At 33.2% G+C, this 16,935-nt stretch overlaps 1 protein-coding gene across 1 annotated transcript in view; it reads right to left on the bottom strand.

Moving 5' to 3' along the window:
- Positions 1-16,935, bottom strand: part of LOC109080552 (collagen alpha-1(V) chain-like) — a 94,662-nt gene that overhangs the window by 23,120 nt on the left and 54,607 nt on the right. Inside the window, exons 11-38 of the mRNA XM_042711402.1 lie at positions 16,570-16,632; positions 15,872-15,946; positions 14,320-14,412; positions 14,166-14,222; positions 14,015-14,068; positions 13,859-13,912; positions 13,716-13,769; positions 13,460-13,513; positions 12,627-12,680; positions 12,485-12,529; positions 10,601-10,654; positions 10,217-10,276; positions 9,981-10,136; positions 9,840-9,884; positions 8,073-8,126; positions 7,769-7,813; positions 7,598-7,651; positions 6,784-6,828; positions 6,388-6,441; positions 4,185-4,292; positions 4,041-4,094; positions 3,668-3,721; positions 1,825-1,869; positions 1,662-1,715; positions 1,024-1,068; positions 880-933; positions 735-788; positions 600-653 (exon numbers count right to left, since the gene is read on the bottom strand). Coding sequence (XP_042567336.1) covers positions 600-653; positions 735-788; positions 880-933; positions 1,024-1,068; positions 1,662-1,715; positions 1,825-1,869; positions 3,668-3,721; positions 4,041-4,094; positions 4,185-4,292; positions 6,388-6,441; positions 6,784-6,828; positions 7,598-7,651; positions 7,769-7,813; positions 8,073-8,126; positions 9,840-9,884; positions 9,981-10,136; positions 10,217-10,276; positions 10,601-10,654; positions 12,485-12,529; positions 12,627-12,680; positions 13,460-13,513; positions 13,716-13,769; positions 13,859-13,912; positions 14,015-14,068; positions 14,166-14,222; positions 14,320-14,412; positions 15,872-15,946; positions 16,570-16,632 — 1,692 coding nt within the window. The remainder of the gene's footprint in view (positions 1-599; positions 654-734; positions 789-879; positions 934-1,023; positions 1,069-1,661; positions 1,716-1,824; positions 1,870-3,667; positions 3,722-4,040; positions 4,095-4,184; positions 4,293-6,387; positions 6,442-6,783; positions 6,829-7,597; positions 7,652-7,768; positions 7,814-8,072; positions 8,127-9,839; positions 9,885-9,980; positions 10,137-10,216; positions 10,277-10,600; positions 10,655-12,484; positions 12,530-12,626; positions 12,681-13,459; positions 13,514-13,715; positions 13,770-13,858; positions 13,913-14,014; positions 14,069-14,165; positions 14,223-14,319; positions 14,413-15,871; positions 15,947-16,569; positions 16,633-16,935) is intronic.

The raw sequence follows: 16,935 nt of genomic DNA, 5'->3' as shown, positions 1-16,935 counted from the left end.
TAAGTCATTTTTATTTCAGTTTTTTCATTTTAATAATTCAGCTTAAACATTTATTTCAGGATTTTTATTTAAGTTTTTGTCATTTTAATAATTCAGCTTAAACATTTATTTCAGTTCTTTTATTTCAAGGCAACATTTCTTATTTTTAAAAAAGTTTTTCATCTAATATTTATATTTTATTTTATTAAGTTTATTTTAATTCCAGAAAATTTTAATAGTTTTAGTTAACAATAACAACACTGTCTGAGTTTTAGTAATTTTTGTAATTCAGCTTAACATAGTCATTTCAGTTATTTCATTTCAAGGCTACATTTCAAATATATTTCATCCCAAAATCTAATAATAAAAAATATATATATATATTATTTAGCATGTATATATATATATATATATATATATATAATATATAGACAGATAGGTAGATAGATAGATAGTTTTTTCAATGGGCCAAACATTTTATGATATTATTCATGAGATTCAGCCTTTTTTCACCCATGTTACTAACCCATTTTATTGGAATCTTACTAAAGGCACTATTGATTGCGTAATTCTAGAATCATTTCGAAAATTTGAACTTCAAAATTCTGTATTCCACTTACCTGAGGTCCGACAACACCTGGGGGTCCGGGAGGTCCGGTTTTACCTTGGAAACCCTGTCAGAAGAAAATACAAGAGTTTATTGCCGTAAGTGTGTGAATGACAGTGTGTGTGTGGTCATATCAGATCCCACTCACAGTCTCTCCTCTCTGGCCAGGGTGTCCGGGCAGCCCGTCCTTTCCGGCAGGACCCTGAAAACGAGAGAGAGGGACAGAATCAGGACAGATGATTGGATGAAAGAGGGATTTCTATAGTTATTTCTACAGAGTTAACGTCACTTACCGGTGGACCCTTAGGGCCGGGGAATCCAGTAGGTCCCGCTGCGCCTAACGGACCCTGTAAGGAAGGAAAAAAAGAGAGTGTTCCGTCTCTCTCTGAAGCAATAATCAATACTTTGGAAGGATTCAATTATTATTTATACTGTACCCGTTCACCGGGTGGTCCTGGGGGGCCGTCGCTTCCTGAGTTGCCCTGTGAAGGTGGCGAGGAGAAGCAAATGAGAAAAAGCAAGTTAAACAGAACGTTTTAATATTTCAGAATGTTTGTATAAATGTCCACACAAATGGGATTAATTATTAATAACGTAAAACTTATGCTTATTGCCTGATGTAAAGAGTGCCATTAAAGATTTTTTGACTGATAAGTAGATTGGTAAAATCCCTGTTGCATTTGAATTCGTTCCAGCTAAACCATGGAGACAAACCTTGCATTTTGAAATGTAATAAGAGCAGCATTTGCCCCTGTTAACACATTTAACTTTCAGAGCACCACAAATGATGAAAGAGGTTTAACATATCCTGAAGCCTGAGATGTTTTCTTTCAGTCAGTCAGGGTGTGGGGTGCTTTTTCCTATTTGTTTTATTTTGTTGTGAAAAATTGTTTTTTTATTGATTGTTTGATTGATGGATGAGATTTTCTTTGTGTTTTTAAATTTGAATGTTATATTATTTATTTACTAAGGCAGAAGACCCCTGAAAAGGGCTTTGCCTTAATACATCATCATTATCTCATTTAATTATAGAGTTTCACGAATACAAAACAGAGGTAAAAAAGGACAGCCTCACCTTTGGTCCTGCTTTCCCAGTTGGTCCCCTCGGCCCTCTTTCACCACGGGGTCCCTATAGAAAAGATCACATGAAGTATGAGAAAGCAGTTTGTGAAATAAGTCCTAAACTGATCACAAGAGGGTACGTATCATTTGTTTTTGTCCTAACGTTGTTGTCTTACCGTAGGTCCTCTCTGTCCTCGGGGTCCTGGCTTCCCTGCTGTCCCCTGTTTGTGAGAGAGAATAATATATGAAATAATAAAAAATAAAAAAAAATCCTATTATTAGTTCAGTTCCCTATTATTACTTTTCTTATTTTATTTTTAAAAGATATTATGTTATAATGAATAAATTATAATAAAATAAATGTTATAATAATTAAACTGTGCATTTTGTTAATAAATATTAATTTAATATATTTAAAAAAAATATTTATTTAATAAGTTCTAATAAAATAAATATATACATATGTATATATATATATTTTTTAAGTTAACAATAATATATAATAATTAAACTGCATTGTATGAACAATTATAAATGTAATACTATTTTTGTTTTAATAATAACATTTATTATTTCAATTCAGAAGTAGAGATAACTAAATAAATGTAAGCTTTTCAATTTTCACGCTTCACGTACCGTTCAAATGATCTTTTCAGCAAATTCAGTCATTAAAAAGAATAAAATCATTATTTGTGTCATTTCAACAAAACCATAAGCAATAATTCTTTCAGCCTAGTAGAACATTGTGATTAATTTGATTATCTGTAGATTATATTAGCATCTCTCCATCTCATGAATACTTCATGCAGATAGTAATGGCAGAACACAGAAAGTTTTACATCAACAAATGAATGCAGTCTGAGATTGTGTGTGTGTATTTAATGGCTTGAGAGAATAAGAGGTTTTTGGATTATAATGTGTTTATGGGAGACTGCTTTGTCTTCCTAATGGCAGCCGGCTGCTGTTCTCAGCTTAAATGTGATGATATACAGCCAATAAAGCATGGGTGCAGAGAGCTGGGGGTTTACTCAGGGCCTTTCCCAGCTTTTCTATCGGATAGTACACACACTACAGCTCAGAGACTGTTAGCTTCCATAAACTGAGATAAAACCCCTGATTTTACTTCTAATTTACTGTAGAAAGCATAAGTTGAAATGATCAGTTTTATTATGTACTTTATTTTATTTTCTATTTTTTTGCCATTTTTATTTATTCTGCCTGAAATATGGTATGACATCATGGTGAGTAAAAGATGATAATTATAATTTTTTTGGGGCAGTGTTATGTAAGTTTTATTCATATACTTATTATATTTTTATTGTTATTTTGAATTAACTTTTTTCTTTATATTTTCAGTTTTCTTTTTAATTTTAGTTAAATGTTTGATTTTAGTTTAAATATGACTATTTTGGCTAAGTTTTTTGTTTATTTTTATATTTTCCATTTTTAATTTTAGTTTAATGTTTAGTGGTTTTTTTGTTAGTTTTTTTTGTTAGGATTTTCAGTTTTAGTTTTTATTAATGTTTTTCTTTTTTTTGTCATTTTTATTAGCTTTTATATTAAAATTTAGGCTAAATTTATTTTTTATTTCAGTTTTAGTTTTAGTTATTAATAATAACCCTGTTTGGGGTCAAATGTTCCCTTATCGGTGATTATGAATTTCTGAATTGCATTGTATTGTATAACTTGATATCACATGACAGAGAATAAAAATCTAATTGGAATAGAGGTAAGCTGATTTTCTGGCTCACTTTATAAGATTAATCAAATTGCATTTATTAAAATGGTTTATATTACATCTGACATACATGTTATATTATATCTTTTGTATTATATTAGCCTAAATGATCACCCTGCGTTTCTTTCTCAAAATTCGAGAGAGAAAAAGTGGTGAGAGTTTTTTTTTTTACTACTAAAAAAAAAAAAATAATTAATATAATAAGAGGAGAAAAGTGTGGGCTTGGGGGAAAAAAAAGAGAGAGAGAAAATCATATAATTACAGATGTCTTTTTTACACACCCTCGTGCCTTTCTCTCCACTGGTTCCTTGGAATCCCTGGAATCCTTGAGAACCCTGAAAAGGGAAAAGAGAGAGAGATTAATTCACAGGTCCATCAAAGTGAGGAGGGAGAGAGGGATAAAAGCAGGAGAAGAGAAGAAAAGTGCTGTTGCAGCAGTGCATGCTGGGTCACGGTCAAATGGAAAGCTGACACCAGATGGCATTATGGGTAAATCCACTTAGCTTTGATCAAGAAGTTCAAACATGTCTGCCTTCCAATCCCACTCTAATGCATGCACGCACACACAACCTTGTCCTTCTATCAATACATGCACACACTCGAACACGGCTGCTGTGGATGCTGGGTAATCACAGGCAGACCGGATGTATTTACCTTGGGGCCTTGTCTTCCTGGATAACCGGGCAACCCGGGTACACCAAGCTTACCCTAAAATCAAAGTACACAGAAGAAACATAACTAATCAGTGGTGACAAAACACTGACAAACTTCACGATGCATATATAGATATACACTCACCTTCTCTCCGGTCGGCCCGAGTGGTCCAGCATCTCCAGGTAAACCAGATCTTCCTTTGGGCCCTTCAGGCCCATCTTCACCTCTGGGTCCGGCGGCACCAAGTTCTCCCTGAATACATTTGGAGTATATAAATGAGACCGTGTAGATTTCTAGATTTCCCTTTTTTTTACAGGCCTGTCCCGATGAATGACAGTAAATCACAGCTCTATGCCAGCCAATCATATCAGAGCTCATTTACATTATTTTAAGTTTACATTAACATTGACTAATATAATAACTGGATGTATAAATAATAAAAGTGGCTTTCAGGGGAAAAATACATTAAAAAGCATAGAAGAAATTCCTCAGTAAACTTCGAAGTGGGGCTCAAGATGACTTTAAATGTTATAAAATAATACAAAACAAGCTTTAAAATGAGCTAAAACAACCAAAGATTACAATATTGTCTTTATTTACCTCACCCCCATTTTTCTGGAATGCTAAAATTTAATTATTTGAAATAATTAAATTATTTAAAGCAAACTTCCAAGGGTGTTTCATGATGTCTTAATATAAGACAACAAGCTTTAAAATGAGCTAAAACAACTAAAAAGTAAGATATTTATTCAAATAATTCACCCCCAAAACCTTCTGAAATATATTAATTAATGAAATTTATTATTTTAAATAAAGAAATTATTCAGAGCAAACTTCCAAGATGGTGTCAAGGTTACTTAAAATGATTTAAAGTAAGACAAAACAAGCTTTAAAATAAGCTAAAACAACTAAAAAAAATAAAATAAAAATAAAAAAAAAAGCAACAACCAAAAAAAAAAAAAAAAAAAAAAAAAAAAAAGAAGATATTTCTAATTTAATTCAACCCCAAATTTCAGGAATTTTACAATTTAATAATTGTTAATATTTAAATTGTTTGAAGCAAACAAGGACACCAATATTACTTAAAATGTTTTAAAATAAGACAAAACAAGCTTTAAAATAAGCTAAAATTACAGTTGTATTATATTTTAATTAAGTTGTTTTAAGCAAACAAGGACACCAATATTTAGATATTATTATATATATATATATACTATAATATATATTTAAATTTAAAATTTAAATTATGCATTTAGCAGACGCTTTTATCCAAAGCGACTTACAGTGCATTCAGGCTATCCATTTTTACCTATCATGTGTTCCCGGGGAATCGACCCCCAACCTTGAGCTTTGTAACGCAATGCTCTACCACTTGAGCTACAGGAGCACTATACACACACATTTATATATATATATACACACACAAAACAACTTAAAACCATTTCTTCTACAATTTAACTTTTTTATTTATTTTACTTATTTTAATCTCCTAATTTCTGTCAATTAAAAAAGGAGGCGCCTTTGAATATTATTGTGACATTACAGTCAAAAAGACTGAGAACCACTTCTATAAATGTATATATCATATATGTATGTACAGCCTTTTTAGGATGGACATCTTTGAATAAAAGACCCTAGAATTTAATCATGAAACAAGTTTGTGTGTTCAGTTTGTGTTTGATGTTTTTGCCACTTTAGAGATATAATGGGCAAAGATGGGCACGTGAGCAGCATGGGAATAGTGAAGTGTGTGCATGGCATTAAACAAAAGTAAATGGTAATTTGGGACAATGGCAAAGATGGGCACGTGAGCAGCATGGGAATAGTGAAGTGTGTGCGTGGCATTAAACAAAAGTTTGCTTAGTACAGACAATAGTGAAGTGTGTGCGTGGCATTAAACAAAAATAAATGGTAATTTGGGACAATTTACCCAGCATCGCAGCTGAGTCAGCAGACTTTATAACGATTTATGGAGTCTTCAATGACAACAATTCTTGGCATTTTGTTTAAAAAACGTCTTTGAAATAGACTCAGCAGCGTGTCGTCTGGGGATATGTGATCACTAAGGTGTTTTTAGCACATTTCTATGTGGCTGAATTCACAAGTTATAGTCCTTGGGGTCTTTTTTTCTGTGTATGTCTATATCTGTTCAAATCCCAAAGCAAGTATGAGCAAAAGTAATAGTGATGCACCACTAAATATAGACCCACTGTGATATATGTGCTTCCTCAGAGATGCTCTGAGAATTAAAGATCGACCCAAGTGAAAAGAGAAATCAAATCCCATAATTCTCCAGAGATAAAGCCAAATACAAATAACCTCTTCAACCAGTGAATAAGTCTCTTACCCTGTCGCCTTTGATGCCCATATCTCCCTTAAATCCCGGAAATCCGTCTTCTCCCTGAGAAAGAAAGAGATGAAGATATGACACTGAGAGCGTTGCAAACTTCCTTTTGCACATAATACCCCATTTTTGACAAATGCGAAAGGACCGATCTCCATGGCAACTGCTATTTGCCGAGGCCTGATCTTATTTTCCTGCTGCACTCTTGCAGGATAAAACATGTTAATAGCCAAAGTGAGAAGGTCAGAAATGCATCTTGGAGTACACTGGTTTCCATATTCAGAAGCAGAAATGAAACATTAATGATACAGGAGCAGTGCATTAGCTGTCGGCACACACTTATGTCACAACAGCTCGTATCCAAACGGACACAGTCACACAAACACACTCTGAAATTACCTTTTCACCCTTGTTTCCTTTCAGCCCACGGACTCCATCAGCACCCTGTAGATAGAAAGAGCGAAAGAACAAAAGAAAAAAGATCAGCGGAGTCCATCAAAACTTCAAACCCCTGCGACTGACTCACTGTCTCACTGTCTGTTTTGAGCCTGGTAAGCCACTGGACTCTCTACTGTCTATGTAATTACAGTATAATAAACAATGGATTACAATAGTGCATTTTAATTGAATTGCACATTTTTTAATCTATGCATTTTGGCATGAAATATAGGTATATTTATATTAAACAATTATCTTGTTTCATCTGCCATTTTGGCAGACTCTTCACAATGCATTCTGTTATTAAATTTTCCGTGAAGACTGACTTCTTATTATATTTTAAGAGAGAATTGTATTTTATTTCTAAAATCAAATAAAATAAAATAAAATAAGAAATAGAGAAATGTATTCTCATAATATTCAAATTGTCTATATGGAATATATTTTTTATAACTAAATGGACACAAAAAATAGTGTCAGATCATCTGCACTGCCTTACATTTTATCCAAAAGAAGTTATCTTAGTAGTTGTCTTTGATGCCTAAAATGCTGTCTAGGTAGTCAACTTTTGGAAGTTTTGGAAGATGGCTATAAAGTTCAGATGATGATGCCTCAGGGAAGTATCAGAAACATTAGCAGGGTGCCGTCTCTGTTTCACTATAAGGAAAAAGCTACTACTAAAAAAAACTTACTAATACAGAACTACAATATCCACTGACCAATGAGAGATCATTATGAGTGCTGCTATGACCAATGAGGATAAAGAAACACCTACCTTTACACCTCGAGGGCCAGGATACCCGATCGGCCCCTGAGGACCAGGAGGTCCCTGTCAAACACAACCAGTCATCGATGGAGTTATTGATCACATCTGAAGCTAGATTTGTACAAGAGAGCTGTCTGTAAAGAAACTCGTCGGATAGAGGAATGAAGGATAAACATGTACCAAGTTTCCTTTCTCTCCGGATGGTCCTTCTTTTCCTGGATGGCCCTGTGTTTGTGACACAAAGATAAAGAGAAATGACAAGTTATGCTGAAATAATTAGATATAAAGCCATGAAATGTGTAGAGAATAGGCCTCGCGATCAGATGTGAACAATGTGTGTCTCTGAAGAACTGCCAGGCAGATCACTGTACTGTAATTATTAATACAATGAAATCTCTCTGAAACGATGCAGCTTGAGATGATCAGACGTGAAGCGTGTGTGTGAGTGTGTGTGAGTGTGTGTGTGTGTGTTTCCCGGACTCACCGGAGGTCCGTCGGCTCCTGGCACTCCTGATAAGCCTGGTTTTCCAGTGGGACCCTGAAGAAAGGAAAACCAGCATAAGCACTCAATCCATTAACACTCAGCACACATTTCCTGTTTCAACACACATCCATAAAGATTATCCAGTAGAGTGATCAATATGTTAAAGTGGGCAGTGTGTACTGTAGTAGTGTTCATTTTGTCAGCTAATTTAGTCTTAGTCCTGTGTCAAATGTAACTTTTAGTTTTTATCATATTTAGTAAAATTGTTTTAGTTTTAGTCAAGTTTCAGTCGACTAAATGACTAAGAACAATTTTTTTTTGGTCACATTTTCGTCTTACTGTACAGTATAATGGTTAAAATTCTGAATATATATATATATTGCTAAATTTTAATTGCAATGATTGTTGTCATTTGGGAAATTTCTTTTTACATTTCATCAGAAGTTGCTCTTTCACTGATAAGCACAAATCAATAGAATATCGACTCTTATGTATGGTTTATTCGACCTCATCTAACGTTAGTATAAAAATTTATAAAGGCTAAATAAACACCAGACTTCAGATATACCCTGTCTACGTTATAAAAACTGTATGTAACAAAATCTTACTCTTAAATATTATAACAGAGAAATTCCTAATAGTAATCCCAATAATTACATACTGCATTAATGTTTCTCTTTTTAAACAATGGCAAAAAGACTCATTGCTGCACAGAGGTTGCGTAAGTAACATTATAATCGCAACCACTATCACAAACAATACAGTCGAGATCCATGACAGAACACAGACTGCTGAATGACGCTTTCATTTAAGTAGAATCGCTCAAAAGAAGATTGCAGAACTCCAGATTATTTGTACAGTACTATATGTCTGTGTTTTCAGATCACGGCGCCACTACTGAGAGAGAGCGAGTAAATGCATAAAGCAAAGAGTTGGGCAGAGTATGTATCCGTTTAACAGAAAAGGTCTGATCGGGGGATTTGAGGTCTTGATATCTGGCAACCGCAAACATGAACGCTCGCATAATAGAGTCTTGTAAACAAACAAAATTTTTCAACAAAAATAAAAAGGTTTTTGTAAAGTTTTTGTTCTTTTAACTACATTTTTGTCTTGTCTTTTTTCGTCAACGATATTGCATGTTCATTTAGTCTGAGTTATCATTTAATGACCTTATTATTGTCTCGTCATCTCGTTTTCTTCAGGGGAAAAAAACTCATTGACGAACATTTTTTGCCATAGTTTTCGTTAATGAAATTAACACTAGTGTGTAAAAGGGTTAATGACAAATATTAATGTCCAGAATGATGAAAATCAAACGTGTCAAATTCTTAGATATGTAAGCTTTGTATTCATACAGGGTTGAAAAAACTGTGTATACTATTTTCAGCAAATATTTTACATTAATCACTATAAAAATATCAAGTGGTGTAAGTAAGAAGTAATAAAATGTTCACATCTTTATCATTATTTTCAAATCACATAATTTCTTGTTTTATGGTTTTCTTGTCACATAACAGCAAAATGGCTTTAATTTGGTGGTCAAATATTTTTCAGTTTTATAATAATAAATATTTTTCAGTTATATAATAATAATAGTAATATTTATATTATCATTTTTTTAGTTTTTTTTTTTTCATTAATAATAGACAAAAATAAACATTATCAATAGACACGCACACACATGCACACACACACAAACTCTATATAAAGGCTTTTAATCCATTAACCAGAGAAGCATCCATTGATCATCCACTCATGCGATCTCACCTTCTCTCCTGGAGGCCCGATCGCTCCCTGAGGACCTGGAAGTCCCTGTGGAAGAGGACAGAATTAGAGGACATTAACTGGTTAATAAGTCAATGACGGGTGGGTTAGACAGTGTCTAAGTGGGCGTGGCTTGATGAATACCTGAGCTCCGGGGTTGCCTTGTTGTCCTGGAGGTCCTGGCTCACCCTGAGGACCCTGATGAGTGAAAACAGAAGCATAATAAAGTGAATATGTGTGTGTACAAGCATGTTTGTAAATGCACAAGTGTGTGTGTGTGTGTGTGTGTGTGTGTGTGTGTGTGTGTGTGTGTGTGTGGTGTGTGTGTGTGTGTGTGTGTGTGTGTGTGTGTGTGTGTGTGTGGGTGTGAGTGTGCGCGCAGACTGTGAGTGTGCGCGCTTGCGTGTGTGTGTGTGATGTCCGTCCATACCAGTCACACCCTAAAATGATAAAAGAAGGATCGAAATAAATGAAAACTAGTTTAACACATTAAAAAAATATTCACACATTTTTATATTCTCACATTTTAAAAAAATATTAGGACATTAATAATTAAGCTGTATTTTCTTACATAAGTGAATAAATACCATGAAGGTTGGTGACTTGACTCATGAGGTCATTGACTCTTTATTGTTGTTATTAGTATTGTTATTACTTTATACACACACAAATATATATATATTCCTCTTGTATTTTTTTTTATGTGTGTAAAATATCTAAAATAGAAATAAATCATTAAAAAAAAAGATGAAGTTTGTACTTACAGGAGGTCCTGGAGGCCCTTGGGGACCTTTGGGGCCCAACAAACCACGAGGACCCTGAATAAGAGAAGACGGAGAAACAGAGAGTTGTGTTCAGCTGAAAGTGTCTGATAAGTGGGTAGCATTCGCCCGGTCATGTGACCTCAACATAATTAAAACAGCTTTTTCTATGGCACTGATATGACTCCTCATGTGCCTTATTTTAAACATACTTGCCTAAAGTACTATGTATTTCTTATTTACATTAAATAAAAATAAAATAATGTATTAAATAAATAAATAATTTTTGTTCAAATAAAGCATTTAAAAAATGAAATAGCTATAAATGTTCCATTTACGCACAATATACGCACAAAAAAAGCATTCACCCAGTCATATAATCTCAACATCAATAAAACTGACTTTTTTGTACCACTTAATTTTTTGTTCATCTTAATCTGCTTTTTTTTTTAATTTGTTTTATTTTGTACTTATTTGTTAATAAGTAAAATAAAATACTTTTTTTAAATAAATATTTTTACTTAATATAATAATATATATTACAAATATATATTTAAAAATAAAATAAAATAGCTATAAACTGTTCCAATTATTTTAAAATTTTCAATAAATGTTCAAATAAAATAAAATAAAACAAAAAGGTATATTGTGATCACAACGTGAATAAAACAGCTTTTCTACGCCACTAATATGACTCCTCATCTCATGTGCTTCATTTTAAACATGAGTACTATTTATTTCTTATTTACATAAACTAAAAATAAAATAAGAAAATAAATAAATAAATAAAAAATAGAAAAAAGAAAATAATGTATTTAGAAACAAAATAAAATTGATATAATCAATAAATGTTCAATCAATGTTAAAATAAAATAGTGTTAGCCCAGTCATATGATATCAACATGAATAAAACCTTTTTCTATGTCACTTAAATGACTCTTCATCTCATGTGCTTCATTTTAAACACACAAGCATACCTGTCAACACTCCCGTCTTCCCCGGGAGTCTCCTGTATTTCACACCCATCTCCCAATTTTAATATCGGACACAGTGGGAAAAAATGATGTTACTCAGCACATTAAATCATAACGGCACAATCGCATAGTGGAGGCACAGGGCACAAACTGCCATTACCAGGGAAACCACTACATTTCTGCAGTTCCGAAAGCGCCACCTGCTGGCAGTGAATGAATGTGCAGTTTTCAATAGGTCTTCTGCTATATTTGTTCAGACCAAAGCAGAAATCTGCCCATATTTTTATGACCCATATATTTATATGTTAATAAATTAATAAGATTGTTTGATAATTAATAAGATTATTTTTTCATGAATATAATAATTGTGCAGGTTTTAAAAAAGTCCTTAAAGTCTTAAATTTGATTTGAAAAATCCTGCAGATACCCTGACCGTACCTCCACCCCCAGAGGTCAGATTTTGGTACCCAAATGTTGACAGGTATGCACATGAGCCTAAAACACTATTTTTTTTTTAGGTATAAAACTTTTTTAATGTTGAAAAACATACTTTGTGCATTTTCTCAGACATAACTGATTGTGTTTATGTGTATATGCAAGAGCAGATAAAGTCCCTCTCAATCTAAATGGTGAACATGGAGCGCCCCCTGCTGGACAGAGTCTTAAACTGTTATATTAACTACTGCTTAACTGTCTGAACATTTTCATCTCCACTACATTTTCTGTTTTTTAATGTTTCTCTCACTTCACATCCACAACAAGCAAAATGCAGTGGACACCTCAAAAAAATGTGTGGCGTGGATTTGTTGTTTCACTCCATGCTGTGTTACGTAACACTATGATCTAGTGGAGAATAACAGAGGATAAGAGGATAAAAGAGCATGCTGGGATACGGGAGGAAATATGAACTCACCGATTCTCCGGGCAGACCTCTGGGTCCGACCTCACCATCATCACCCTGAGATACAGGAAATGATGTCATCATTGTGATCCATTTAGAACAATAACACAGATGATGAAGGGAACGGGAAGGGATTAAAAGAACAAGCTCTTACTCTTTCTCCATCCTCTCCTGGAGGCCCAGGAGGCCCCTGAGGACCCGTCTCACCCTACAACAACCACAAAGACACACTCATTAGTTTTCATAGAATGAATCACCTTCCTTTTTACATGAGTACTGCCAAATAAATAAACAAATGGATTTTCAATTTGATCGCATTTAAAATTATTTTATTAAAATTGGCCAATCTGAATCATGTATTGCAGAAAGCCATTTAATAATAAAATAAAACTCTAAAGTGTTCCACCTATTTTATTTTTAAATGTTCAATATATGTTAAAATAAAAAATGTATTTGAAAATAAAATATGTTATAAAATAGCTGTTCACCTAAAGTGTTTAACCTATTTTAAAATGTTTTTTTTTTTTTTTTTAAATGCTTTTACTGCCAAATAAATACACAACTGGACATTAAATGTTGATCTCAAGAACAGGGCTATTATAGTAAACTGAAACTAAAATCAACCATAAAAAAAAAAATATATCGCTAACCAGAAAAAAACAAAATATAAAAAAATCTTTTCAGATCATTGCTCATTTTAATTTCGTTCAATTTGACGTATTAAAAAAAATAAAAACTGAATTTTTTTTAAATAAAAACAATATAGACACATTAAAAAATACAAAAAATGACAAACAAAATTACTAAAACTATAAAATATAAAAATAAAAACTGTTTTTAAAAAAACTAAAAAGTATCTTAATTATACTAAAATAAGATTGGATAAGAAGCTGTAAAATAAAATAAAATAAAATAAAATAAAATAAAATAAAATAAAATAAAATAAAATAAAATAATAGTATTCCACTTATTTTAAAATGTGTTTACCCTGTGACCCTTTTCTCCAGGCAAACCAGCGAGCCCATCGAATCCTCGGTCACCCTGTGAAGCACACAGACAGGAAACAGTTCAGAATGGCAGGATATTAACACTTCATAAATAAGAAACAATTATTCACTACTGTAATTTGTCTACATGAAATCAAAGTTGACCCTTTTTACTTTCTGTCATCTTACTGTGCACAGTTCATTATTGTATGTTATGCTAAAAGATATTTGTCTAATGTTAATCTCATCAGTTTTACCTTTGGTCCCGTCTGTCCAGGCATCCCTCTAGCTCCGTCTGAGCCGGGTCGACCCTAAGCCACAGAAAACATTATTCACGTTCATAAATCTATTTATACAGAATGATCAGGTCAATAATAATAACAACAAAACCCAAACTTACCCTTCTGCCAGGCTTTCCAGGTGGGCCATGGGATCCCAATGGACCACGAGGACCCTAAAAACACACACACAGGTCTCAGAACAGCTCTATCCTGCATTAAACTGTCTTCAAATACTCTCAAAAAGCTGAGGATTGTGGGTAATCTGTGACGCCTACCTGAGGTCCTGATTCTCCAGACTCTCCTTTCAGTCCAGGCACACCAGGAGGCCCCTGGGAAGATCAAATCATGCATGAAACACTATCAGACTCATCATAATATCATAGATATCATCATTTCGACAGACTGAAAACAGATCTACAGACATACCAGAGGACCAGGACGGCCTGTCAAACCCATCGGTCCAGTAGGACCCCTCATCGCCAGCTATATATTAATGACACAGAGCGATTAGTTTGCATAGAGATGCATGTGTGTGTGTGTGATAGATATAGTGTGTATTAATGTAAGTGTGTGTTTTTACCCTGGCCTGCTGCATGATGGCTTGCATCTGAGCCTCTTGGGCAGAAACTGCAGGACCTTTATGTCCGCTGTCCCCTCCTGTACTCATGCGGAACTACAGAAACAGAACGGTACCAAACTATCAGCATTCAGACTGAAAGAAATATGTTAGACATGATAGCATGAGTGAAAAGTGTACCATCTGTTTAAGAATGTACTATATATGTTCAAATAAAACTAAGTAAAATGTACTTGAAAATAAAATGTTTAAATACAAATGTAAAATAAATATATGCATTTATTTTATCTTAATATTAGCTGGATGATTTGTTTTGGATGCTGGAATAAGTTGCATGCTACACTCAATGAGTGGCATTTATTTATGGCAATAAATACAGTTCATTTGCATAAAATACTATTTTTTTAAAAAAATCTGAAAAATTTTCATTATAAGTTCAAATAAAACAAAATAGTTCAAAAGTATTCCACCTATTTTAAAATTTTCATTATATGTTCAAATAAAATAAAATAATGCATTTAAAAATAAAATTGTTCCAAAGTTTTAAAAAAGTTCATTATATGTTAAAAAACTAAAACAAAAGAATATAAAATAGATATAAAGTGTTTCACCTATTTGAAAATGTTCAGTATATTTTCAAATAAAATAAAATAAGATAAAACTTTTGAACACTGCAGTAGTGTACTGTACGTACTACATAAATAAATAAATAAATAAGTAAATAAATAAAAATAAGTGTGATAGTATGTAATTCCAAATGTTCCCTATAGCTGAATTCAGACTAGAATACCACACTTATGCAGTTATGTGTTTCTGTGCCCTCCTCTCTGTGCATGAGTCAAATTGATCAGCACTGCCATCTGGTGGCTGAACTCAATCACTACACTTCCAAGAGTAAGAACACCAGTTTCTAAGTGAACCTTTGCTTCATGACCCTGAATTGATTTTCATGGGTATTACTGGGGCGGTGAGGAGAGGTAGTGTTTAGGGTGAGGTTTAATTACAATCACATGTTGACTGTAAACACATATGCAACATGGACAACATCATTTTTAATGTGGTGTTCAGAACATCTGGATTTGCCATGGAAGCATTCCAGAACCCTTGACTTAAAGACATTGTGAAGTCGATACACGTTCCGAAAAAAGAAAAAAAAAGCTGTATTGGAGTAACAGCTGGGAAAGAGGAAATTTGGAATAGTTGAGAGTATGTGGAATTTGCAAAATGTCTCACTGCATTAACCAGAGTGTGATTGATGGGGGATCACAGCAGCAAAGGGAGCATTATGTTTCTGATATCTCTTGGACATAATTACCACTGTTAAACCACTCTGAAAATAAATCAAGCCAGTGCAAGAACTAAAGGCTCTAAACATTCATAATGACGCACTGCAGATCTTGTCAACAGGCTCAAACTGATCTCAGTACAACGCAACGGGGCTTTAATTCTAAAAGCTAAAAGATGTGCAAACGTGTATGAATCAGTTGTCTGTGTGTCATTTTAATGTGTCGTTTTTGTAAGTGTGTATCCAGTAATTGTGCTCAGATTTACATACAGGCAACATCAGGACAGTCCCTGGAGGTCCTGGAAGACCATCAGCTCCAGGCAGACCAGAGCGACCAGGAGGACCCTGTCAAAAGAGCAAAAGATTATGGGTAATTCATTAAACATCACTGTGATCATTAATAAAACCTCTTTCAATCAGTGCAATCAGGCTCTCTAAAGCTAAAATTAAAATGTAATTTTGTACAGTATGGTGAAATGCATGAAGAAATGTTCAGGTCATATTTCACCCTAAAATAAAAACAATTAAAATTAAAAATTTTAAATATCTTTCTTTTTTCATATATATATAAATATATATATATATATATATTTATATTTATATATATATAATATATTACTATAAAATATATATATATTATATTTTTTTTTTTTTTTTTTTTTTGTTTTTTTTACACAATCATTACTTTAAAATAAATATTAATTAGTTATAATGATTTATGCTTATAATTGTAGTATACAAATGTAATTTAAAATTTTTAAATATTTATTTTAAAAAGATATATATATATATATATATATGTATATATAGATTTTATTTATTTTTTTATTTTTTTGAATATATGACCTGGACATTTCTTAGACATTGACACTGTTCACAATTTTACAAACTTGGACATGTTGCAGAACACAATTTTAAGTGCTGCTGAATGTGTTCAATATCTTGTTTTTGTTGTCATGGTTACTTACCCTCTCTCCGGGATCTCCAGGGCTACCTGGGGATCCCGTTGAACCTGGAGGACCTGGGAGACCCTAAAACAACACAACGGTACTGTCAGAAACACATATAAAGCCATCGCAAACACACAAACACACATGGGTGTTGGTCCGGTGAGGTAAGACTCTGGATCACTGCTGGACTCTTTCCATTGCTCTATTTCTCAAACTCATGTTGTTATAGTCCCTAAAGAGCCATCAGATCCATCAATGCTCCAGCTGAGAGAAGAGTTGCTTTATAAAGAAGTAGGTCAAGAATGAAACTGAAGAAACAAAACAGACATACAGCTGTTTAGCATTGTCAGCAATAGTCACTGGGCCTAGAAAACAGTTCAGCTT

This window comes from Cyprinus carpio, chromosome A21, assembly GCF_018340385.1.
Source record: "Cyprinus carpio isolate SPL01 chromosome A21, ASM1834038v1, whole genome shotgun sequence".
Lineage (NCBI taxonomy): Eukaryota > Metazoa > Chordata > Actinopteri > Cypriniformes > Cyprinidae > Cyprinus > Cyprinus carpio.
This window is presented reverse-complemented; position numbering and strand designations above follow the sequence as displayed.